A 25,687-nucleotide genomic window follows, 5' to 3' on the forward strand; every position below is an offset into this window, starting at 1 on the left:
GAATGGACACCATGTACCAAGCACACTTGATACCAAGATATCAAGCAAAGGGCAAACACATAAAGCAGCTACAGTCCTTGTCTATGTCTCGATAGCCTATGTCTCCCAGGAGGCTGTAAATAGCTGTGGCTTTCTTTTCCCACCACCCTGTTCCCCTCAACCACAGCCTCAGCCAGTTCTTTGCTTGGTGTAATGATCCAAATCTTCATTCTTAAAAAGACCCAAGTCCCAAATAGTACAGCGTTGTACTTATCTATTTATTTGGCTGTAGTTACATTAATTTTGTCTCCTGTATGTGAAAGTGTCACGAGAAGCCCCGGAGAGTCCCCTGGGTTCCAGACACAGTCCTCACTGCCCCTGCAGCAATTCACCTTCTCCCTGGAGAGCAGGCTCGGTCGTCCTCATCAGTAGAGTACATTTTTTGGCCTGGTGGCTCAGTGGCACAAGGAACTCGGAATGCCAGGCAGCAGCCTCATGTTCCAGTTTCATGGAACCGCGATGCTGCTGGTTGAAATGGTCTCTCCTTGGGCACTAAGACCCCCAGACCCGCAGAACTCAAGACTGTCAGGGTGGGAAGCAAAAGTTTTGCAAGTGGGTCTTTGTATCTGTAGTCAGAAGTCGCGCTTACTTTCGCCTCTGAACCGCAGGCCCTTGTATTCTCTCCATGGGCAAGTTCTGTATCTGGGGAAGCCCTTCAGTCCCTGCCAGACTAGGACCACGAGCCACCCTGCACCACAATGTGTCAATATCCTCCATAAGTGAACTGTTTGACACTGTACTTCAGTAAGATTGCAACTTAGGATATTCACTCAATAAGTATTTACTGAGCATCTACTCGATGGCAAACAAAAGTAGAGAGTCCCTACTCTCATGAAATGTACAATCCATGTTTGTGGAGGAGGGATAGAGCAGGGAGGGATAGAATAACAGGCAAGCAACATGTGTATATTTCAAAGAGTTTTAATGGAATGGAGTAATTCCACAGTAAAGGACTAGAGAGAGCCTGCAGTTATGCAGGGACGTGAGTGGTGGGCTGAGACTTGGAATGATGTGGCCAGGCAAAGGCCTGAACCATGAGACCAGAGCCCTGGTGCGGTGCACATAGGTACTAAACAATGACATGTACTAAACAGAGAAATGATGAGAAATGAAGAGTGGGTAGCAGGAAGACCGCATTAGGCCTTGGAAACCATGGAAAGGAATTTGGATTTTATTCTAAGTTCAGTGAGAGGGATTTTAAGAGAATGAATGACATATTCTGATGAACATTTTAAAATATTCTGATGAACATTTTAAAAAGATCACTCTTGTCTTACTTGGAGAATGGCCTGTAGGAAAGAGCAGAAACAGGAGGCCCACTGAGGAGACTGTGGTACTAATCAGGGGGCAAGATGGTGGCAGATTTGACTAGGGTAGCGGTGGTACAGGTGGTGAGAGGTAATGCAATTTAGAACGGATATTCTGGAGACAGAACACACAAAGCTTGCTGACACATTTGATGCGGGCCATGAAAAGAGCAATTAAGAATGACCCCTGAAGGGTTTGGCCTGGATTAAAATGTCATTAACAGTTGGGAAAAAGTTAAGGAAAAGCCTGTTGGGTTATTTGTGAGATACTTCTTGCGGACAACTAGAGATCTAAGCATTTTGATATATGAGACTAGTCTCAAGGGCAAAGTCAGGGCTAGAAATAAAAATTTAGGACTCTTCAAGCAGACGTGACATTTTAAAAGGCAAAACTGGACAAGGTAGAAAAACTGGTTAGAGGAACAAGGCCTGAGGTGCTTTCCCATATAGGCTGGAGAATGGAGGAGGAGCTGGGACACACACACACACACACTCTCTGTCTCTCTCTCTCTCTCTCTGTCTCTGTCTCTGTCTCTCTGTCTCTGAATGTCTGTCTCTCTCTCCAAAAACTTGAGAGGGAGTGGCTAGTGAGGAAAAATGAAAACCCAGAGCATATGCCATCTTAGAAGCCAATGGAAAACAAATAATTTCAGAGAATTGATCAAGTTCCTTGGAGTCTTTGGCACTTATTTTTAACAAATTGGCATAATACTCATATAAAATGATCCCGTGGTTCCCTAAAGTTGAACTTTTCATTATTCATAGGTAAATAAAACCTTTTTTATTTAATGAAGGATGATCATTCTTCAGAACATAATAATGTGAGTACAGCCTGTAATGGGGATAGGAAAAAGGTGAAAAAATAGTAAAGTTGATGCACATACCTAAATGAAGGTGGGAATCAAGGTGTTAAGAATAATAAAGGTAAAAGGCTAGGGAAAATACAAATACTTACAAAAATACAAAAAAGAGTAGTAACATAAAAGATCTAACAAATTAATGACAACACCCCCATTAGAAAAATAAACAAAGGATATAAATAACTCACCAAAGAAATAAATATGTCCAATAAGCATAACTTCAGATATACACTGGTACTGTAAAAACCCACTGCAACCTTGCTAAGCAAAGAAACTATATCTAAAGCATTATTCCATTACTGAAAAATAATGGGAATTCTTAAAGGACTGGATTAGAAGACTGGAAGTATATGTCCCCCCAAATTAAGGGATAAACTGGATGGAGATGATCACTGATTTTAATTTCTTTCCTCCTTGTATGTATTTATGTATTTTTCAGATTTTTTTACAGCAACCATATATCATTTTGTTATATACTTTTAATTTTACTTACACACACAGCAATTGCCTGGAATTGTCAGATCAGTATGAATCCCAGAAGTTACACTTGTAAAGTAAACTAATTACTAATGTCACGTTTCCATTTTTCCAGCAGAACTGTGAATTTCTTAAGATATAGGTCATCATGTTGTAACGGCTCATTATCCACAGTGGCTCATTGTCTAGGTTACACACTTTGGCCCCTACCGCAAAAGACAGGGGAATAAAAAATAAACTATCTGTTGCCATTGGTTGGCAGATTTGCTAACACACTGTGTACGGGAGGCGTTCCTACGTTGGGCACGTTTGATTCCAGGCTCCCGTGCCCCCAGCACGGGGAAACTCCATTGCCGTGTGCCCTGCACTGTATCCTTACAGGAAGCGTGACAGTAAGTTCGACGCTGGTATTGCCTCTCATCACACATGAAATACGCCATGCATTCAATTGCTATCACTGTGCACGTATGTAATGCGCACATGAGCAGGCTGCGGGGTTCTGTCCGCCATCCACCATCTGAAGTTTTGCCTGGAGTCAAATCGGACTCCTATTTTCCCCTTCTAGCGAGAGAACTCCAGAGACACGCACTGGAGAACAGACAGGATGTCTTAGGTTAAGGATCCAGGTCTTTCCACAGGAACGCCGCAGGGACGCGGCTGAGCGGCTCGCTGTCGCCGGCGAAAGCCGGCTTCTTCCCGCAGAGCGCTCTACCGCCCCCGCCCCCGCCCCCGCCCCGGGCCAGCGCGTGACGTCACCACGCGCGCCCCGCGCCGCGCCTCCTGTCAAGCGGCCATTGTTCGGCGGGTCGCGCTGGCAGGGCCGGGCTGGTTTGGCCCTGCCCCGTCCCCGAGTCCGGGCCCCTCCTCAAAGCTGGGCGAGGGGGCCAGCCTCCGGCCGTGAGCGCTTGCAGTCGGCGGGGGCCGGCCGCCATGAGCAAACGCAAGGCGCCGCAGGAGACCCTCAACGGCGGAATCACCGACATGCTCTCAGGTCAGCCTCGGGCCGGCCGTCGCCGGCTCGCTTCTCCGCTCGCCTGCCGCTGCCTCCCTCCCTCTCCCGTCCCAGCCCAGCGGACAGGCCGGCCCCTCGCGGCGCGTAGTCTTCCGTGCGGTCTTCCTTCGGCGCCGCGGCCTGGGGCTGATCGTCAGTCCCGCTGGGCGCTCTCGCGTCAGCGCTTGGGCTCCTCCGGGCCAGCCCGTGGATTGGCGGGGGGTCCCCGTCCCCAGGAGGCTGTTACGTCCTCCTCGGGAAACTCAGTTCTCGTTTTTTTACTCGTGGTTCTTGTTCACTCGAGCCTCTCGTTGCCTTTGCAGAACTCGCAAACTTTGAGAAGAACGTGAACCAGGCTATCCACAAGTACAATGCTTACAGGTGGGACGGTGTAGCATGCCTGGGTCCTGGGGTGTGTGGCAGTTAACAGGGCTGACGGTCCAGTGGGTATTTGGACCTTCTGCAAGAGGAGGAAAAAAGCAAGACTCGAGGGTATTGACTGTGGTGGTACTGCAATATTTCTGGGATAATTTGGACAGAACTCTTGTAGGATCAATTCTGATTATTCCCAGTTCTGACTGAAAATAGGTGTATTTTTCCCATCATCAAACGTGAGTTACTGAAAATGCAGTTTGATTTTAAACCATAATGAAAGACAGTGGCTGAGGTCTGTGCTGTGAAATGATGTAGTTCAAGGAATCAAATCTTACCATCTGCCTGATATTTTGCTTTGCTGATCACCTTTTTGGATCCCATCTTTGTTCATCTCACCTTATTTTAGGCGTTATTCGCACATCCATCCACTGCTCTGTAGCCTATAAACGCGTCAAAGTCCCTCAGCTCTTAAAAGCAAAAACAGCAAAGCAATCTTCTATACTTCCTCTGCCCTCTAGCTGCCACCTCTTTCCTCCACTTTACAGTGAACCTTTTTGGATAACAGGTCCTTGCCTGGATTTCCTCTTCCCTAGTCATACCTCACCCACTGCAGTGTAATTTCCATCCTACCATTCCTCTGAAAATGCTCTCACCTGCATCTCATCTGATTAAACTCCCAGTGGCATTCTTCATTAGCACATTCCATTCAAATCTTACCCTTGACTTCTGAGATGGCATTCCCATCTGTTCTTTCACCTATTCTATCTTATCTTTTAATGCTGGTAGCTCCCAAGGTCCGTCCTTAGCCCACTTTCTCATTTTCCTACTTTCCCTGGCAGTCTTACATAATGGGCCTACGATACTGATTATGTCAGTGACTCCAATCTACATCCTATTGGGTTTTTCTCAGATGTTTAGGGCTCCATTCAAAACTCAACTCCCTCCTTCCCTTACTACTCAACATAATTCAAAACTGATTATACTCCCTCCTTTCCTTCCATCCTGTGGCTTCCTGTGTAAAGAAAGTGTACTTTCATCCGTACATTTAATGATCTAGATATCAAAGAGGTATTCGACAGTGTGTTCTATTTGAGTCACACAGGCTTCAGAGAGAGGTGTTTAGTCTTGAAGGAGCCCATCAGGAGATAAGTGAGAGGAAGAACAATCTACAGAGAGGAAACAAAATGTACCCAGGTATTGAGACATTAAAGGGTATAACATTTTCTAGGAAGTCAATAATTCCGTTGCAATTACAGGGTATGGTCTGAAATAAGTCCAGCAAGCAGGCGAGCCCTACCACTCCCGACGTTGCTACCCTGACAGAGACATTTCTCTTGATTGTGGCCACAATATTCTTTTGAAAATAGTTATCTGATCTTGTCATTCTTCCATATAAAATGATTAAATATTTCCTCTTTTATCTTGATAAAGCCCAAATACATCATGGAATACAAAAGGCCTTTCATGATCTAATTCTTCTTCCCTTTCAGACTTTCCTCACAGTACCATTTATCTGGAACTAAAACAGTTGCCTCCACAAACTGCCCTCAACCTGCCTTTCCAGACTCATTGTCAGTAATGTGCTACTGGTGAAAATGAAATCCCAATCTAAAGGTTTATATGTGCTAAAACAGAATGAAAAATCAAGGCTGCAAAGACTGTCCAGGTTTATGCTTAGGCTTAGGTGTGCTATGGTTTTTTTACCAGCATCAATGCTAAAATACAGTTAGCATGGAAATTATAGACAGGATACCATCACTGACCCCCAGGGTGTACCCAGTCTGTCACTGAGATTGCTGAGCTACATGTGTGTGGAGATGGGTATGAGTTGCAGTGACTGCTTTAAGCAGAACTGAAATAGGAGCAAAGAGAAAGAAAGAACATAAGGACATGGGGAGTGCAGTTTTAACCCATGAGTCTAAAAATAGTCATCCATATGCCAGTTTGATATCTAGTAGTCCAGATTCCACCAGGTGGCATATTTTTATGGATAAGAGTTAAGATCAATTTCTAAAAACTAGCAATTTTTTTTAAAAGGCTCAATGATATTTTTCACTTAATTCCAAAAAGGAAAGGCTCCAGGGTTCCTGAATCTCCCTGGTTTTATGTATATATTTAAAATCATACTATTCTCAAATATGAGGATTCTCAAGATACTGCTAAAGGTTAGAGATGCAAGTGGTCTATCAGCTTATCTGGGTTTTTTAAGTTACATGGATGTGGAAAATTAGTTATTTTGATGAAAGTTTAAGCTGTATGTTTGCTTGTATGTGATTCCAGTTGAAGAAAAATTAAACCTTGCTGGATCTCTAATTGCTTTTCCTTTTATTTTTTATTTTTTTCCTTATAGAAAAGCAGCATCTGTGATAGCAAAATACCCACACAAAATAAAGAGTGGAGCAGAGGCTAAGAAATTGGTAAGTGTAGTGAGCAAGTTGATTGAAGAGTTCTCACACATGCAATTTGGTGGGTTCCCACAAAAGTAAATTTGCCTCTCCGAAGTGGTCTGGGCTCACACAGGCGGTTTCACTGCTCTTGATTTCCTGTTCTCTAATTTCTACGAAGCCTTGTATTAGTAGTGTTACAGTTTCTAGATGGTCACATGGCCTGTAATGTCTTAATATCACTAAGACTATCTAGGAAAGCCTACCTATTCATAGATTGTTCTCATTTACCTATATCTCACTGAAAGATTCTAAGTTTCTCAGAATTAAGGGCATCTTACCTTCTGTTGAAGATGTCAGGCTGACATGGCTTTTGATTAGTCCAGGTCATTAGAATTATCACCCTCTGCTGTTTTTTACCCATTTATGTTCCACAAAGATCTTCTAGAATTTAGGTATTAGTATTTGTCCTTAATTTTTTTGTGAGCACCTTTAGAGAATGAACCATACTTGTATCTTCACCTTTCAGAATCATAACATTACCATAAATCTTGTACATGTTATGATTGAGTAACAAGTTATCCACATTAGTCATGTGCCACACCTTCCTCTTGAATTTGTTATATAATGAAAATAAATTTAATACAAATGTTCTGGTGGTTAGGTTTAAATCTTTTGTGCCATAAACTGTTCTGAACATCTATATATCCTTCCCAAATAGATTAGCCACACATTAGACTTTAATTCTGAGTTTCTACCTTGGTGAACTGATCCATTGTTAATGTCAGGAGCTGCTACTACTTAGTTCCATTCTGTTTCCCTTTTATCACCGTTGGATTTCCTTTTTCAAGTTAATTGCAGATAGCCTGCTCATTTATTAGAGGCAAACTTATGACCAGCTCTGGTATACTTCATCCAAATCTCATTTTACGACATGTGTTCTAAGAACACAGAAGTATCCAAAATTCCTTTTGTATAAGACTGTACTTAATATGAAAATCCCATCATTATTCCTTCTCACTGTAATATTAAAAATCACAGACCTGCTCTCTGGCACATATGAATGCTTCCCAATAACTCTAGAAATCTGAAGTTTCCAGAATAAGTGCTTTTGTCTCTTATTTCTTAAAGTTAAGCAGAGAAAATAGCTTGGGCCTGAATTGCTTTAGGTCAGTATATATCTTCTGATGTAGGAAATGAGGAACCTGAGTAGCTTCCCTTTTCTACTTTATTCTACTTCCTCAAGTTTTGGTTCATTTCTCTCTGGTAATGACTGTTTTCTATGCTTGAATATGCATTCAGTAGTCTCGGGACACTTAACTGGACATAAAATAAATCCAGAATATGGAAGGAGAGACTTAGAGCTAAGAGAAAGCAGGAAATAACTGGCACACATGTTGTTATGCATGTTGAATGTTTCACTAAAAAGGACGAATAATCATGAAAAAAGTTCAACTTCAGTAATAATCAGAATTGCAAACTAAAACAAGGTGCTGTGTAATGCCTGTTGAATTAGCAGATGTGATATTCAGTATCGGTAAAGATGTGGAGTAAATACATTCATACAATGATATACTTTGCAGCCATTAAAGATACTGTAGTTCTATTTAATGTAGTTCTATTGATGTGCAAACTTGCTCATGTTTTTTAAGTTAAAACACTTTACAAAGCAATATGATCCTGCTTTTTGTAAACAGAAAGTATGCATATACATATATACACACACATGACGGCTTAGCAGGTGTTACTGTTTAGTTATAGCAGATGAGGTTATGGTTTAATTTTCAAAGTGATGAAATTAAATGATTTTAATATTGTTCTTTATACAACTATATTTTCTAATTTTTCTACAACTAAAGTTAATTTTTAAAAAAGTCATTTAGAATTGTTTTTTAAGGGCTTGTCAGTCATTTAAGGGTTTTGTTGGGAGAATAAACTTGAACTGAGGCTCAATTTTGTGTCTTTGAAAACTGGTCATGTGATGACCATTTGTTTTTCATTTTCCATTTTTTGAGTGATTTGGTAAGTGTTATATTTATATAACTCTTATATTTTTAATTTTCTACATAGCCTGGTGTAGGAACAAAAATTGCTGAAAAGATTGATGAGTTTTTAGCGACTGGAAAATTGCGCAAACTGGAGAAGGTAAATTTTTAACTTCTTTGTGTGTTTGATTATAACACCTGCCTTTATGGCAACTATCAGGTAGTATGGATTGCAGGGTGATTAATGTCACGTGCCCTAGTGAGACTCAGAAGGAAAAGAGAGGAGTGAGGTTTATGGTTTTAAGTGTGCTATTTTTCAAAATTTCAATATTGTTCCTATTTAACGTTCACTTATTTTGTCTGACATTTAAGAGTCTCTTGGCATCTATGATAGAATTAGCTTCTTATTTTCAGTACCATTTAGAAGGAAGATTGTAAACTTTGACTAAAAGAGTATTACTTTTTAGAATCTCTATGCTTAAACTCTCCTAAGTGTTTTTATTATTTTCTTTCACCCTGACGATAAGAGGTATGCCACTTCTGGTCTTTTATGAATAAGCCTTCTAAAAGCATTGGATGAATCAGAGGTGACATGTCCTAATCTGCTCTGTCATCCACCCGTAGCCATCGAGGTTATAGGGAAATACTTCTGTATGTGTTATCCGGGCGAATGTAAATGACTCTTCAGGTCTCTTAGCAGATGGTGTATTTCCAATAAGATCATTAGAGTCCTAAAAGTGTCCCAAAAACATTGTTAGACTTCTTTTTTTTTTTCCCTTAAAGATTCGGCAGGATGATACGAGTTCATCCATCAATTTTCTGACCCGAGTTAGTGGCATTGGGTAAGAACTGTTTTAAGCAGACCCAGTAGTGGGGTTTGTTTTACTTTTTATGTAAGCCAAAGTAAAGTACCTGCTGTTTCCCTTCACCATCTGCCCCTCTCCCCCTCTGGGCCTTTGCCCACGCAGTTCCCTCTTCTGTGTCTTACCTGTGCGGGGCCGGTCCTCCAGGTGCTGCCCCTGCTCCCGTACACATGCTGCCTCCTTTGTGAAACCACTTTGATTCCCCAGCCAGAAACAGCCTCTCTTTCCAGTGAACTCCACTAACACTTGCTCCTCTTACCACCCCTGCCACATTAGGCCTCTTCTGCCTGTCTGAGCCCAATATTTAGCTTAAGCATTCAAGCTTTTTTCCCATAGCAGTAGCACAGTACCTTATGAGTTTGGGACAAGCATTCAAGCATATTTTAATGAAGAAATCTTTAGTTTAAAATTTAAGCTAATACCAAGGGGGCTTCTTTGACACTGGACAAAGTAGAGATTGACTTTGAAATATGAAGGCTCAAATACTTCGCTTAACTCTCATCTTCATAGAATCAGGCATGCTTTTAGATCTATGATGATTGTTCCTTTAAATGACAACATTCTGATGAACGTTATTCTAAAACATATTAATTTATTAAACCTAGTACAGTGGTCCCCCCTTAGCCGTGGTTTCTCTTTCAGTATTTCAGTTACCTGAGATTAACTGTGGTCCAGAAGGAAATGTTCCTCCTTCTGATGTAGTCAGAAGGTCACTAGTAACCTAACACTACGTCCACTGTCTGTCACTCACTTCACTTGGTTTTGTCATCTCAGGTCATCACAAGAAGAAGGGGAAGTTCAGTACAATAAGATACTTAGAGAGACCACATTCTTATAACTTTTGTTACAGCATGTTGTTATTACTTTGTTTTATTATTAGTGATGTCAATCTCTTACTGTGCCTGGTTTATAAATTTAACTTTATCACAGGTAGGTCCATGTAGGAAGAAGCATAGTACATGCAGGGTTCAGTACTGTCTGTGATTTCAGGCGTCCACTGGGGGCCTGGAATGTAGCTGCAGGGACGGAGCTACTGCTTTGCACTACAAGTGAGCAGGACTCCTCAGGGACCAAGGCCATTATAAAATGTTAGAAGTTTTAGAGAGCATCTGTTATATTACCCTCTTTTTCCAGGCAAGAAAACTGAATAGAGAAAGTGAGGTAACTGGCAGAGCCAAAATTAAACCTACATCTCCTGTCTACTAAATCAGTTCTGTCTCGTCTGTGTCACATGGCCTTCCTGATATGAATGTCGGTTTCTATACCACCACACAGTTTGTATACAAGGGCTCATTGTCAGTAAAATCTCAGTTTAAATACCATCTCAGGGGCTTTCCCTCAGCACCCAGTCTAGAGTAGGGCCCAGCCGCTTTTTCATATTACCCTAATTTAACTCATCCAACTTGATACTTTTCTTGTTTATCTACTTATCATCTCTCTCTACCCACTGGAATTTCAGTAGGTTAGACCATGGCCCTTATTTGTCTTATTCCTTCTCTATTTTTAGCATCTAGAAGAGTATCTGGCACATAATAGTCCTGTAGCAAATCTCATCTGAATGAATGAACAGTTTTCAAGTGCTTGTGTGTCTGTTTTATGAATAAAAGTCCCCAGGCATCATGACACTGCTGCTTAGATGTCTTTTTTACATCTAAGAATATATATGGTTGTTTTCCTGGATTGAGGCTTCAGGAATTCTTGTCTTTGGGTAAAATTGACCATTATCAAAGTAACCATGCAGCATTTTAGCAGGTCTGGTTTAGCTCAGTAGTCACTCTGTGTTTGATAGGAGAAGGCATGATGGGTGATGGTGGTGGGGATCCTAAGTTTCACTTGATAGTGAGATAATGCTTCTCTTCCTTTGTAGCCCATCTGCTGCAAGGAAGTTTGTAGATGAAGGAATTAAGACGTTAGAAGGTGAGTATACACGGTAGATCACTAATTCCAGGCCAGATTTGGTCCTGAAGGACCATTAGTGCTCTACCAAACCAGAACTTGAAAAACTCTTGCTCCGTTGGTAAATATAAATAAGGTTTTCTTTTCAACTCTACAGTAGAAAATAGATGAAAAGCATAGTTCATTTTAACTGTGTTTAAATTTGTAACTCAGAAGAACATCAAGAAGAGCAAGAAGTGACTTTTGTTTTGCGGGCAGTAACTTCATTTGCGGATTTTTAGATGATTTAAATTGCCTTTATTTTTTAAAAAATCTTTTAGACAGCAAAGTCCTACACATTCAGCCTAAAAGCCAAGTTCTGTATATTGAGAAAGATTCTGTCAGAGGCTTACAATGCTTACTGAAGGAATTTTTGCTTTCAGAGAAGTGATAAAAATAGAGCCTAAGTCCAGAGAAAGACAAGTACCAAATAATTTCCCTCATTTGTGGAGTATAACAACGAAGCAAAACTGAAGGAACAAAACAGCAGCAGACTCGCAGACTCCAAGAAGGGAGTAGCGGTTACCAAAGGGAGGGGTGGGGAGGCAGGGAGAAGGGGATTGTGGGGTATCATGATTGGTGCACGTGGTGTGAGGGGGTCACAGGGAAGACAGTGTATCACAGAGAAGACAAGTAGGGACTCTGTGGCATCTTACTACACTGATAGACAGTGACTGCAGTGGGGTATGGGGGGGACTCAATAATAAGGGTAAATGTAACCACATTGTTTTTCTTGTGAAACCTTCATAAGAGTGTATATCAATGATACCTTAATAAAAAAAAATAGAGCCCAAGTCAAGCAATTATAAAACGTTTTTCTTAAACCTAATAGAGCAATCCTTCAGATACAGTTGATCTCATACTTTTCAAAGGTGTATACTGTATGTATATGGATTCATTACAGTATGTCTGCAGTATTGGGGGTTTAATATTTGTGGATCCAGCTATTTGTAAACCACTCAAATGGTTACATGGACACATTAGACTGACCTGATCTGAGCCCAGTCTCCCCCAGTTTATTAGAACGGATGACCGTGATGCTTTGGTTTCTCAGCTACAAAATGGTATAATTTTAGCCTTGTATCACTTAATATAATAATGTATGTAAAGTACTTAGCAGAGTGCTTTATACCTAGTAAGTACTTAATAGGTATGATCCTTAAGAGGCATGATGAATTAGTAGTATTACTAAGGTTAAGAATTTGTGTGGGTCACATAGCTAGAGAATGAACTCTATTACATTTGCATCTCAGAGGGTTTGTGCTTTTCTGCTTGTGGCATACATAGTTTGTCCGAGTGAAAATTTTTTTCCAGCTGCCATATATATTTTTTTTAAGTGCTATTGATACACAATCTTATATTGGTTTTAGTTATACAACACAGTGGTTAAACAGTTACCCATATTAAATCCTCAACCCTCTAGTGCAGTCACTATCAACATAGTAAGATGTTACAGAATCAGTAACTGTATTCTATCTGAGTGAAATCTTGGTTAAAGGGATCAAGAATTTGTTTCTCAAAGGTATTTACTGTCATCCTTTGGGAGTTTTTACATTTCAGAACTCAGAAATGTGTAATATTTAATATCACTGTATCTATACCAATATATATAACACTCAGTATTTCCATTTCATTTTCAGTCATATACTTTAGTGTTTTCTGTTTGCACACAACTATGAGACTATTAAGTGCTCCCTATATATAAAGATGCTTATTTTTTTCTATTTTGTATTTCCAAAGAGAACTGATGTTTGTGAATGTAAAGGTGACTGTAGGAATTGCTCTTGAAACATTTTTATCTTGCTGCTTCATTAACAAGGCTTACTCCTGTCCTCATGCAGTAGAGGGACACCCAGATGGAACTAAGTCTCTTAGCTAAGATATATTATGATACAACAGTTTTTAAATTAAGAAATGAAGATAATACTCCTTTAACAGGATTTTTAGCATAGGGCCTGCACCAGTCAGTACTCAGTAAATACTACTGAAATGAAGGAGTGATTGAACAATGAGCCATGTGAAGAATTTAGTTGATCATAGTCCATTCAGAAGCTGTGGTTTCTACTGTTGCTATTAACTATAATTAAGCAGTTCAGGTTCTTAAAAGGCTGCTTTTTGTAATAGTCAGTGAAATTTGGTATGATCCTGGTATGTTTTGTCTACTATTCCTTGTAACTATAATTGAAATTTGATTCAATAAATAAAAATCAACAGGTGTTATTAGATTGATTTGAAGAACTTTTTATCTAGTTTATATCTGAATTTTTTTTCATTATCTTTTCAGTCATTTCGATGTCTTTTCTAGGTAGTTCTTTGTAAAAAGGTTGCTGAATTTAGCATTTTTTCCTTAAAAATGTTTAACTTAGCACTTCAATTTTATTTATCTTCTATACAGATCTCAGAAAAAATGAAGATAAATTGAACCATCATCAGCGAATTGGGCTTAAGTAAGATAGCAAATTTCTTTTAACGTCTGGGATGTAAACGTAAAATTTTTTATATCCATTCTTACATATACCATAATAATTCTTCAAACTTAGCTAAACCAACCATTTTTCTATTCAGAAATGCTACGATTGCTGCAGACTCCTGCAAAGAATAATCAGTATTCACACATTTTGTTATTGCTTTGTAGTTTGTGTGCTTGTTTTGAGTGTTTCCCTTATTCTCTTGACTTGAGCAGAGAGCTGCCTTTTAAAATACATTGAACTGAGTGCATCAGCCAGTGGGTATTGATCCTGTGCTGACTGTATGAAGCACTGCACTAGGCCTGGGGTAAGGATAGAAACAGGTTCGCTGTAGCTCTTAAGAAGTTTAGAGTTAACCTGAGAAGCTAGGATATGAACGTGAAACCCTAAATTTAAAAAGAAATAGGAACTTGGTGAAGGGGGGAGTCTAGCAAACATAATGTTCCTCATGTAATTGTAGATTAATGATACCAAAAGAAAAAAAAAAAAAAAGAAAAAGGAAAACCCAAACACCTAAACCACAGAATTACTTGGTATGCCAGATAGAGTCTGGAACCCTGCTTTCTGACTGTTTACAATACAGAGTGCATAGGCTGTGTGTACACACAAGCTTGTATGTCCTCTGGATTTACATCATCTTGTTGGCAAGTTGGTCCTAATAACCCTCTACATGGTCCTGTTTATGCCTGCCATACTAACTGTAAACTTACATTGCCCATCCAAAACTTTGACCAGTAAGAGACCAGGATGGTGTAGTTCTCTTTTCCTTGCGTTTGCATGTAAATAGAGATCTTCTGAAGAACTTGGTTGTTGTGAGAATTGGTTTTGAACGGGTGCTTTATCATTCTAGATGTTATTTCATACTGTTTTATAACAGCCTTATTGAAATAGAATTCATATACAATACAATTCATCCATTTAAAGTACACAATTCAGTGATTTTTAGTATATTTACAGAATTGTACAGCCATCACTACAGTCAGGTTTAGAATATTTTTCTTACCCCTAGAAGAGCCCGCATGTATTAGCTGTCAACCCCATTTCTCCCCAACCACCCCTCCCTCCCACCAGCATCTGGCAACAACTAATCTACTTTCTGTCTGCAGATTTGCCTATTCTGAACATTTCATAGAAATGAAATCGTACAATATGTGGTCTTTTGTGACTGGCTTCTTTCAGTTAGTGCAGCGTCTGACTTCATCCTCGTTGTAGGGTAATATTTTAAAGTACAATAATTCTGCAAGATTTAGGAGCAATAAACTGTAACCCCTTGATTTACCAGTAGGGAGCAGTCTAATTTGAAAATGCACAAGTTAAGTTAAATATATTTATTTACGCTTGGTATGTGAATGTGAAGTTTATTTAAAATAACCTTAAATGGAGTGTCTAGAATATCACAAAGGATGACATATAAAGATTTTGATCCAAGTTAAGGAATAAACCTCCCTACCGCCCAATTTTACTGTTGTTTTCTTAGTGAATTTTTGTCTTGATTTTTTGATAATGATAGGCAATTTAATTTTTAAGAAGATTTAAATTTCATAAAAATCTTTTGTCTACCTATTGTTTTTATAGATATTTTGAGGACTTTGAGAAAAGAATTCCTCGTGAAGAGATGTTACAAATGCAAGTAAGAGTTGCTGAATTTATTCTTTGATTAGAATTGAGAATGTCACTTGGTGAAAGCCATGTTTAGAATACTGACTTAATTTTTCTTCTATTAGGATATTGTACTAAATGAAGTTAAAAAAGTGGATTCTGAATACATTGCTACAGTCTGTGGCAGTTTCAGAAGAGGTAACATACTTCCTAATCTTAGGTTATTCATGCCTTGATGTTAAAATTGCCTAATGTATATGAAAAACATGGATTAAAAAGATGCAGTTTGTGTTACTTCCTAAATTTACTAAGATCCAGTATATTAGTTAAGTTTATTTGTTTATAGATGGGAATATGTATTAAAAATTAGAGGAAATTCATCCTGATTTTAATGACTAGTTTTAGTAAAATTTATAATAATTTTAGGTGCATTAAAATCCTAATAGTGGTTGTCTGGCTAGATGCTAGTGAAACTAGGTAGTTTTTGTCTTTTGTGATTTTGGTTTTGTTTTTTACTTTTTATAATTTCTAAGTTTTCTATAATGATCTAAGAATAATTTCAGGAGCATCAGTTCAAAACCAGTTCTCACAACAACCAGATCCTTCCCAAGATGTCATTTTACTATGTGAATGCAAGCAACGTGAGAACCACACAATTCTGGTCTCTTACTGGCTCAAAATTTGGGATGGTAATATAAACTTTAAAATATTTACCTTAAAAATTGAAATAGTAAAACTTTACTTAAAACTCAGATATCTATCTGAGTCTCTGGCCACCTCTGGAGTTTTTCTTAGACAGTAGGTGATACTCATAAATTTTCTGGGGAGCTGCAGTAAGAATTGAGAGATGGGGAGAGAAAAAGACTAGTCCACAATTGCTGATAAGTAGAAATAACATTGGACTGGGGCCAAAAGACCTGGGCTCTGAGGCCAAATCTATATCTATGTGATTTAGGTAAGTCTGTCTCTCCACATCCTGTTTTCCATGTTTGCAAAACGAGAGGGTTAAAGTTAACTAGTTGTTCAGGTCTGCCCATGCATCAGAAATATCTAGTCTTTTTTTAAAAAAAATATGTATTGCTATACCCTGCTACAAACCTACTAAATAAGAATCTCCTTAGGGTCTTGGAATCTATATCTTCAAAACAGAGACTTGGACACACAGCAAGCCAAATGTATATTCAGTTGACTATGACAGCCTTTCTGGATTTGTGTATTTCTGTTTTATTTTTGCTTTTATTATTGAGTAGGTTGTATTGTTACATGCCTTAATATAACAGAGGTCTGCACTCAGAGTCTGCCTTCGCCCTTCCCTGTTCCCTCTCTGCACTCCCTCCCACCACTGTCCCACCACTAACCACACTCCTTTGCGTTCTTATAGTGTTGCTGCGTGTGAATATAAATAAATGTAATAAACATTCTTGGTTTCCTCCTTTCCCTCCCTTTCTTTCACAGAGGTCACAGTGGAAGAGGATAGGGTGATACATTTTCTGGTGATAGGTAGATGGTGAAAGATACTCAGCTTTTAAGAGAAAAAAATGAGAAGAAACAAAGAGAAAAATTTTCTTGGTTAAAATAGCTTCCACAAATGTCCTGGGATCAGCACATATTCAATCTAGTCCTCATTATGTTTAAATATCTGGTTAAAGATTATTGATATATAGGATGGTGATCCACAGACACTATCATACATTCAGTGTTTTTATGTATGTTGTTTTACATATTATTTTTTAGATATACTGTACTTACAAAAATGCAAAGAAAGGAGATAAACAGGCCTATTTTATGGCAACTGTGTTCCAGGCACTATTCTACATGCTTTTACATAGGTTCTTGCTGAGTTTATAAAACAGCTGATGAAGTAGTTTATAGACAGAGAAACTGAGGTCTGGAGGCATATACATTTGCAATATTGGGGAAAAAAAAAGACATTGAAAGTGAAAAGAAATTCTCCAGAATAGACACAAAATTTCATAGTATAGTAAGAGAGAGGTTTAAACAACTGTGTATAACTTGCCTGAAGTTCCGTAGTTGTAGAGTGGGGATCAGAATGAGTGCCTGACACATTATGAAGTACTATGAAGTCCCATCCATGGTACCATAATAGTAGTAATTTTACCAATGTTCATTAAATGAGTTCAGTCATGAGAATGAATTTTCTGATTGACCTTTACAGAGTTAGTTACAACACATTGTTTGAGATCTTTAGATATATAGTGTTTCATAGATGTATTTTAAAGCTGTTTGTTATGTTTTATTCATTACTGAGTCATTACTTAGGTTCATTTTTAATGCATTAACCTCTTGTATGCAGTATATATCTAATGCTGATTACTGTTGTTATCCCAGATTCTGCTGTTTACATCAGTATACCTGAATAGATGGACAGAAAATTGAAATCCTTTAACTAATTCTGAATATGAAGCACAGTGAAATAGAAAGTTAGGCTGTAAGAAGTAAGGCTTCTCTATGTGTGTCATCCCCTTGGTTCTGTGTTTGCCTAACTGATGTATTACATGGAGAATTCCATTCATCTTCTCTGTTGTCCCAGGTGCAGAATCCAGTGGCGATATGGATGTTCTTCTGACCCACCCAAGCTTTACCTCTGAATCAGCCAAACAGGTGCCTCTGGATTTACACTCAGCTGTGATCCGTCTCACACAGCAGCGAGTACCATTTTCTAAACAATAGTCAGATACTTTCAGGATGAGTTTTTGTTTTAATCTTTCTGAAAAACTCGGTGTTCTGTACTAATAGAATTATGTTCAAGGCAGTGTAAGTTGTTGAATGGATACACATTTTTTTTCTACAAGGAATTGGGAGGACAATCTAACATTTGAAAAACATGAAATTTAGTAAAATATTTCCAGGATTATTTATTGTTGATCATAGATATTTATAAATACCCAGTATAATGGCCAGGTTTTCGTTAAAGGAATGTCTTTCTATTAATTAATACTGTATTAAAAACTTTACCTCTATTAGAAAACTCATGAAGGCAAAACATTTTAGATTTTGAAATATGTGCCTTTTTAAGGTAAAGCAGCTTTTTGATTAAAACAGATAAACACAAATGGTGTTTGTTTGGGACTATCATGATACTGGTGAAAATGGGGGTTTCTAAAAACATGTTTCATTTAATAGATGAATTTTCTGTTAGAAGAAAAAAGTGTTTATTTGGAAACATAGGAAAACTAGGCATTTCTCTGTAGATAATCAGAAAACTCATGTCAAATATGTTTTCTTGCCATAGCTGAGTGATTGCTCTTTTTCTGATTCCCTAAATTTGATTCTACAGCCAAAGTTGTTACATCGTATTGTGGAGCAGTTACAGAAGGTCCACTTTATTACAGACACTCTGTCAAAAGGTGAAGCAAAGTTCATGGTGAGTACTCCTATGTGTTAATGCTTCTGAAAAAAGACTGCTCAGTACCATTCTGAGTGTGTGAGCTCACTGCAGCTCAGTATTACAGTCAACAAACAGGATATCCACAAAACCTTAGAGAACAGGAATTAGCAGGATGCCAATCTCAGAATATTCAGTAAAGGATTTTGTTTCAAATTTCCCACTTATAAATAATCTGTGCCCTTGGAACAGATAATTAGGCATCATCCACCAGTTTAAAAATACCCATAGTGGCTTTGATACATAGTAAATCTTTCCCTAAAATAGCAAATGTTCTGTGACTCAGAGTTCTTAAATAAGTGAGATCAGAATTGTCTGAAGAGTATTCATCTATTACAACACCCAAGGAAGAAAAGAAATTTAATCAGGGCGTGCCATAGAAACATGTATGAATGATAGGGAAGTTCATAGAGTGGGACGCCCACAGGTGTTCACAGTGAGGTCCATTGTGGTGAACTGTCAAAACGCTGTAGACTTCTAAAGGAATTAAGGTTTGAAGATTCAAGACAAAAGGCAAATGGATTAAAACATTAATAAATGACTGTGAAAAAAAAGAGCAGGAAGGCAAATAGAAACCTAGAACTGAGGGTATGACAGGCTTACCTTTTTAACACTGCTCACTCAGAGATGTTCTTTGGATCCCCTTTTCTCCATGCCCCCCTTTTCCCAAGTTATATGACTAAAAGGAAGAAGAGGGTGCTTTCGGAATGTGGGTGTATAGAAATTAGCAAGAGTCTCAACACACAGATTTGACAGTAGTTTTAGTCAAAAGTGGAAGAGGATGGTGAGATAGATAATAAAAATACGATGTCATTCAGAAGGTAGAAAGAATGGTGGGTACAGGGCCTGGCAGGCAGGGGGGAATGTGAGTAAGTGTTTAATAGGGACAGTTTCAGTTGGGTAAGATGAAGAAAAAGCTGTAGAGATGGATAGTGGTGATGGTTGCACAACAATGTGAATGTACTTAATGCCACTGAACTGCAACCTTAACCATGGGTAAAATGGTAAATTTTATGTTATATATAGTCAGTCATGCACACAAAAGAATCATGTCATTAAATCCAGAAGGGTGGTTTTAATGGGCTATGAAAGTGTTTCCTAAGCTGGTCACACTTTATCAATGCTTTCAAAAGAACTTTGGGAAAGGTTAGGAAGAATTCTAGTTAGTCTTTGGGAATTAAATCTGTGAGCTGTTCAATCCCAAAGCTGTCCAATGCTGAGCTCTTACTCTATGCCCAAAAGTATAGACACACAAGATGTTACTAGAAATAGGGTTTTTATATGCTCCATGAACATCCTTTATAAATTTAGATTGATTTTAATTCACTCAAAATGAACGTGCATACATTTTAACGTTCATAAGAACATTCAGTCAGAGAAAATCCTAAAATAGTATGTGCCTGACAAGTTGGATTATTTTCCTAGTAGGAAGGTGTCCTAGGTAGGCCCGGGCATATTCTGGGGATGCCCCGGCCCACTGTCCCCTGGGTGGCTCTCTGTGAAGGGCACAAGCCTGCCTGCCGGGGAGGCACACCAGTGTCCGTGGTGGGCAGCCAGGAGGGCATTCACACAGTGCAGCAGCGGAGGTGTCGCCTCTACAGTCGTGGCAGTACCCTGCAGTGCAGAGCGTCCAGGGAGAGGTGGCAGGGGCTTTCCAGCTGGCAAGGACACACGGAAAGGTGTGAGCCAGTGGCTGGGTGTAACCTGCCTGGGATGTCTGGACACCTGGAGCTGCTGACCATGGTGTACCTGTGTTCACCTAATAGCTGCTCAGTCAAAGCCCAGACCTTGAAGAAGCCTGGGCAGCCACCGCCCAGTGACCACAAGAGTTGGCCAGCACAGGCCTTCCTGTGCATGTTGCCGGGGGAGTCCAAGGCCGCTTGCCCATGCTCGGATGGCACCCGTCCCCCGGGCAGAGCTGGGTTGGGGAAGGCTTTGCTCCATCTTACCTTCCCATTCTCTCAAGCTTATACCTGGCAGCACATATATTGCCAGAAAGGGGATCCCCCAAATCTGTTTCCAGAAGAAAACCTCTTAAAAAATAAAAGAGTGAGTTTTTTTGTTGGTTTTAAGATGTAGAAGTCCCAGATGACAATAAGAGTGAGAAACTTAAGGCCTTTATGTGTGACATGGGAATCCATCTCGGTGGTTTGTGTAGTTTGGATACTGCATATGGGGTTCATTATGCCCTGAAGCCTGAAATGTGCCATGTTTGAGACTGCTGCTTTGCCATTTGTAATGATTAGTAACTGCTAGGGTGGGGAGCACTACAGGTCAGCTTTCAAATCATCTTATTTTGGAGGCAGTAAGAGGTCATTTATACCTTAGTGCAAAGAAGGGCTGGGTGTTGTATGTTGCACTGCAGAAGAATAGGCTTGGATACAGGAAAGATAAGGTCTGTGGCTCCATTAGGAATTCATTGTGCAGTGTTAGGCAAGTTGCTTTGCTTCTTTACAGGCTTAATTTTCTCACCTATAAAATGATATACTTGCCTTATGTCAAAGGACTATTATGCAGGTCAAGTTAAGTAAGGGGGAAAGTTTGAAGGATTTCAAACATATCTTCAAAGGCTGAATCTTCAAAGGGCTGTACAGTATGCTGTACTAATATGTAATGTAATCTAATATGACAGTGTTACTTCTGCTTGGAAATAGATGAGCAGGGAAGGTGACCTAGTAAGAATTAAACTCGGGAACAAACAAGGGACAGAAAAGGGGAGAGGTTGGTGACACGAAAATGGGGACAGTGAGTACCAGTAGGCTGAGAAAGTGTCTTCAGTCAATTCAGCAAGTGTGTACAAAGCATCTACTGCATTCTGGGCACTGTTCCAAGGGCTTGGGGTATAGCAGTGAATTTCAGTAGAATTTATATTTGGGGTGGGAAGGGACTGATAGTTAACAGTGAACATAATAAAAAGGTAAATTGCACGTTGGGTTAAGATAATAAGTACTGTGTTTAGAAAAAGAAAGGGAGAGCAGGGAGTGGGGAGCTGGCCATGCAGGAGCCAGCATGAAGCAGGGCGGCCAGGGGCTGGCTTTTCCAGGCAGGGTTGGAGCAGTGACCCCAAGCGCCTGAATACTACTGAGATAGCCAAAGAAGTTAAGATCTCTAAGTTCCTGAAAGGAAATTGGCTTCAAAGTGAATTCAACTTATAAAGTTGAATAAACCATTCTCATTCCATATCCACTGGATTTGAAAACCTCTTTTTGCTATAACCATTGACTAAATCGTTTTAAAGATATGACCGTGCATGTGATTGTCAAGTTAACTTCAACACATGAATTTCTTTAAACTGCTGGTAATCAAACCTTAGCAAAGGCAGGGTTATTCCAGATCTTGTAAAGTTATGGTCTGTAGATAACTGAGCTGTTCTTCCTGTGACTATAACAACATTTGGAAGCAAGACCCAGTTCCTTCTGCATTTGGATGCCTGTTTGCTTTATACAGGCTCAGTATCATTCAGATTTTAGCATTTTGTGCAAGTCCGGCCTTGGATGGTTTTCGGAGGAATATCTGCAGTAAGGATTCCAGGGACAACAGGAGATACTCTGCCCACGCTGAGGAAAGGAGGACGCTTTATTTCAGACACCCAGCATGAAGCTGCCTAATTGAAATGCCCAACAGAACTAATCCAGTCAATCTGATAAAGAATTTACAATAATACAAAGAAATTCTTCATAACATTAGCACTTCAGAAGAAGAGCAGGAAATAAAATTAGCCATGAGGAAAGGATCAAAGCCATTAGATGAAATCCTGTTACTGATGTGACAAACAGTAAGGTCACCGCCTGTGGCATTCAAACAGCCATGTCTGCAAGGTAATACCTCTTGGTAATTCCAGGTGGAAATCGTTCCTGATCCATTTGAAGGCTGAGTTGGAACCTGTTAATGCCTAAGAAGATAGGGTTCCTATTTTGAAGATAAACAGGTTTCATTAATCTTATAGCCATAGAAACAGCTAAAGAAAAATAGCCATTTTAGATTTTAGTTTTCCTGAATTGCTGAATGAAAAAGTATGGCATTTAGAGACGTGTGCACCAGTTCTAATGCTCTTTAGGACCAGAAGCCTGTCACTTATGTAGTTTTCTTAGAATGTGACATTTGAAACTTTTAATTTGAAATTTGGTGATGTTTGTAGGTATTTACATACATATGTGCTGCTGCCAGTCCAGAATTTTTACCCATTTTTCTGGAAAAGGAAAAGATGGCACAGATCATGGTAACTTCCTTTTGAAAACTAAAAGTATAATAGAAACTCACCTGTAGAGAAGGAAGAAAATGATCCTCTAATAATTTTTTTAAGTGTCCTCTGTTTTCATCTCTCTGTCCTTCCTAAGTTCTGGGTAATTTCCTCAGTTTCTGACTTCTGCTTCTGCTGTCATGTTTTAAATCTCGAGTTAAACCTTTTCCTGAGCATCTCTCTGTGGCATTCTGCCTGTATCCTAAATCTCGACTTAAACCTTTTCCTGAGCATCTCTCTGTGGCATTCTGCCTGTATCCCACGAAGCAGATGGCCCAGCTTCTCCTCTCTGAGGACACCACTGACAGCTCTGTGTTGGTTTGCTTTCTTCTCCCTGAATGATAATAGAATGATAATAGTTTCCTCCGCGTTGCGTTTCTCTGTTTGCTTTGGTCTCTGTCTTTCCTGTCTGATACTTTCCTTTTTTAGCTCCTTGCTTAGTCATGCAGAGGCCAAACCCTTGTCCCAGAAGCCTTGTTGCTGTTTCCTGTAGTTCTTGGATCAGGAAGTATGAGGGGAAGGCGCTGATCGTACCTAGTGCTTCGAAAAGCTGCCACGCCCAGAGTGCTCAGGACTCTAAAACTGCTCCCTTTAAAGCAAAGACAACTTCACTTTTAACAACATTTGATTTAAATTAAGCCTTAAGTTTAAAAACATCGTTAAGCAGTCTTTTAAATATCCGTTTTAGGGTGTTTGCCAGCTTCCCAGGACAAATGAAAAGGAATACCCTTTCAGGAGGATTGATATCAGGTAGGCCTCCGCATCGGTTGCTGACCTACCAACCTTCTCCCTCTTTTCTCCTTCCCCCTGCCCTCTGTGTATCTTGGGATAAGTCAATGTGTGGAACCCCTTTTCACTGTGAAGGGCCGTAAGTTCCTGCTTTAGGCAAATGTTTAGCCTGAAAAAGTGTATTACGAGTGTCTACAGAATTTATTTCCTCTAGATTTGCATGTCACCCTGATGCCTCCCACAACTCAAAAGTTGTTTCCTACCTGCGTCCCGTTGGTTGTGGTCAGCGATCCTACCGTTCATTTCTCCACACCTCTTGGGGAGCATAGTTCCCCCTGGCCCTGGGGGAACTGCTAGGCTGGGCAAATTTGAGTGGCCAGCCTAGTGACAGCCCTCTTCCAGTTAGTAGGCCAGAGACTGACCTTAGGTGTTTTGTGCCTTATGGATTTTAAGAGTCCTATTTTTGCTAAATTGGGAATGTGTACTAAAAGATTTATCTATTGTTTTGTTTTTTAGGTTGATACCCAAGGATCAGTATTACTGTGGTGTTCTCTATTTCACTGGGAGTGACATTTTCAATAAGAATATGAGAGCTCATGCTCTGGAAAAGGGCTTCACCATCAACGAATACACAATCCGTCCCCTGGGCGTCACTGGTGAGTATTTGTGTCTGTTTTAGAGATCATCCCAGTCATTTGGAAAGGAAGTTCTTTTCGAAGGTATTTTGGTTTAGCAGTTTGGGTTTCTCTAAGAAGTCTTCAGTTCATTGTAGTTTCTTTGTATTGTTAGTCCCTCAGGCCCAAAAGAGCCTTCACTCCGCGCATTCCCCCAGGCCTTCCATTGAAGGCCCAGAGCACAAGAGTAATTTCTAGCTGTTAGAACAGATTACATTTTTTCTACCTATGATGGTTAGTAAAAAAGTCTTACAATCCTGTTTTGTTTTCTGTTTCTCTAAATGTATCTCCAAGTCTTCAGAAGAACCCAGGTATAGTTGCCTTTCGGACTGGGTCAACCTCATGGCTTGGCCCCGTGTTGTTTTCTGTTTCTCTAAATGTATCTCCAAGTCTTCAGAAGAACCCAGGTATAGTTGCCTTTCGGACTGGGTCAACCTCATGGCTTGGCCCCGTGCTTTTAAAGTTTAAAGAGTAAGAATGGCTTAATCTATGCTTTATCGTTCTTGTTGACATTTCACAGTATATTATCTGCTTTACTCTTCTCTAGTAGGAAAATGAAAATTTTTGTCATTTTGTCCTCAAAGTATAAAATAGGGCTTCCACCTCCGGGAGACTTAGGCAGTGTCTCCCCACTGCCAGGTGCGTACCGGCCACCTGGGGGCCTCATGCGGTGCAGATCCTAACCCACTGGGCTTGGAGTGGGCCACAATTCTGCACTTCTAGTCAGCTTCCAGGTGATGCCAGCACTGCTAGTCTAGTCCAGGGACCACATTTAGGGTTGCAAAGGAATTAACTGAAGTACTTTATGTAATACCTGGCGGCTGCAGTACAGATCCAGCAGAGAGGAGACGGGTGAATGAGGATCGTCTCAGTAGCTTTGCTGAGATGCTCAGCTTCTTTCTGTACCACTGGTAACAGATGTGACAAATCTCAAATAAGTTCATGTGGAGGTTGGGGTGGTCAGTACTGTTTATTAGTGGCTTGGTTACCATTTTCTCTTTCCTCTGAAAGTGAGGCCTATACAGCTCTCATTCCTGAACTTTCTATAACTAAATTCCAAAATTGGTTCCTAAGGAAGTTTCTTCTCTCTCATTCTTACAGGCGTTGCTGGAGAGCCCCTGCCAGTGGACAGTGAGAAAGACATCTTTGACTATATCCAGTGGAAATACCGAGAACCCAAGGATCGAAGTGAATGAGGCCTATCCTTTTTCCTAGGCACAGCTCCACTCAACAAGAGTCTTAATTTATTTCTTAACTTAACCTTTGCTATGTAAGGGTCTTTGGTGATTTTAAGTGATTGTTTCTTCTTCATGCTTTAGCTTGCATTGTAGTCAATAAACCCCCTTATATCATTA

The 25,687-nt window shown here is 39.8% G+C and overlaps 1 protein-coding gene across 1 annotated transcript; it reads left to right on the top strand.

The window, feature by feature from the left end:
- Window positions 1-3,448: 3,448 nt before the first annotated feature.
- On the top strand, window positions 3,449-25,687 carry POLB (DNA polymerase beta). The gene is made up of 14 exons (XM_017664788.3): window positions 3,449-3,674; window positions 3,998-4,055; window positions 6,400-6,466; window positions 8,504-8,578; window positions 9,202-9,260; window positions 11,149-11,198; window positions 13,612-13,663; window positions 15,260-15,314; window positions 15,409-15,481; window positions 17,835-17,905; window positions 18,582-18,668; window positions 23,618-23,679; window positions 24,175-24,314; window positions 25,434-25,687. The coding sequence occupies exons 1-14, from the start codon at window positions 3,614-3,616 to the stop codon at window positions 25,526-25,528; spliced, it is 1,005 nt and encodes a 334-aa protein (XP_017520277.1). The 5' UTR covers window positions 3,449-3,613; the 3' UTR covers window positions 25,529-25,687.

Source organism: Manis javanica, chromosome 12 (assembly GCF_040802235.1).
Source record: "Manis javanica isolate MJ-LG chromosome 12, MJ_LKY, whole genome shotgun sequence".
Taxonomy (NCBI): domain Eukaryota; kingdom Metazoa; phylum Chordata; class Mammalia; order Pholidota; family Manidae; genus Manis; species Manis javanica.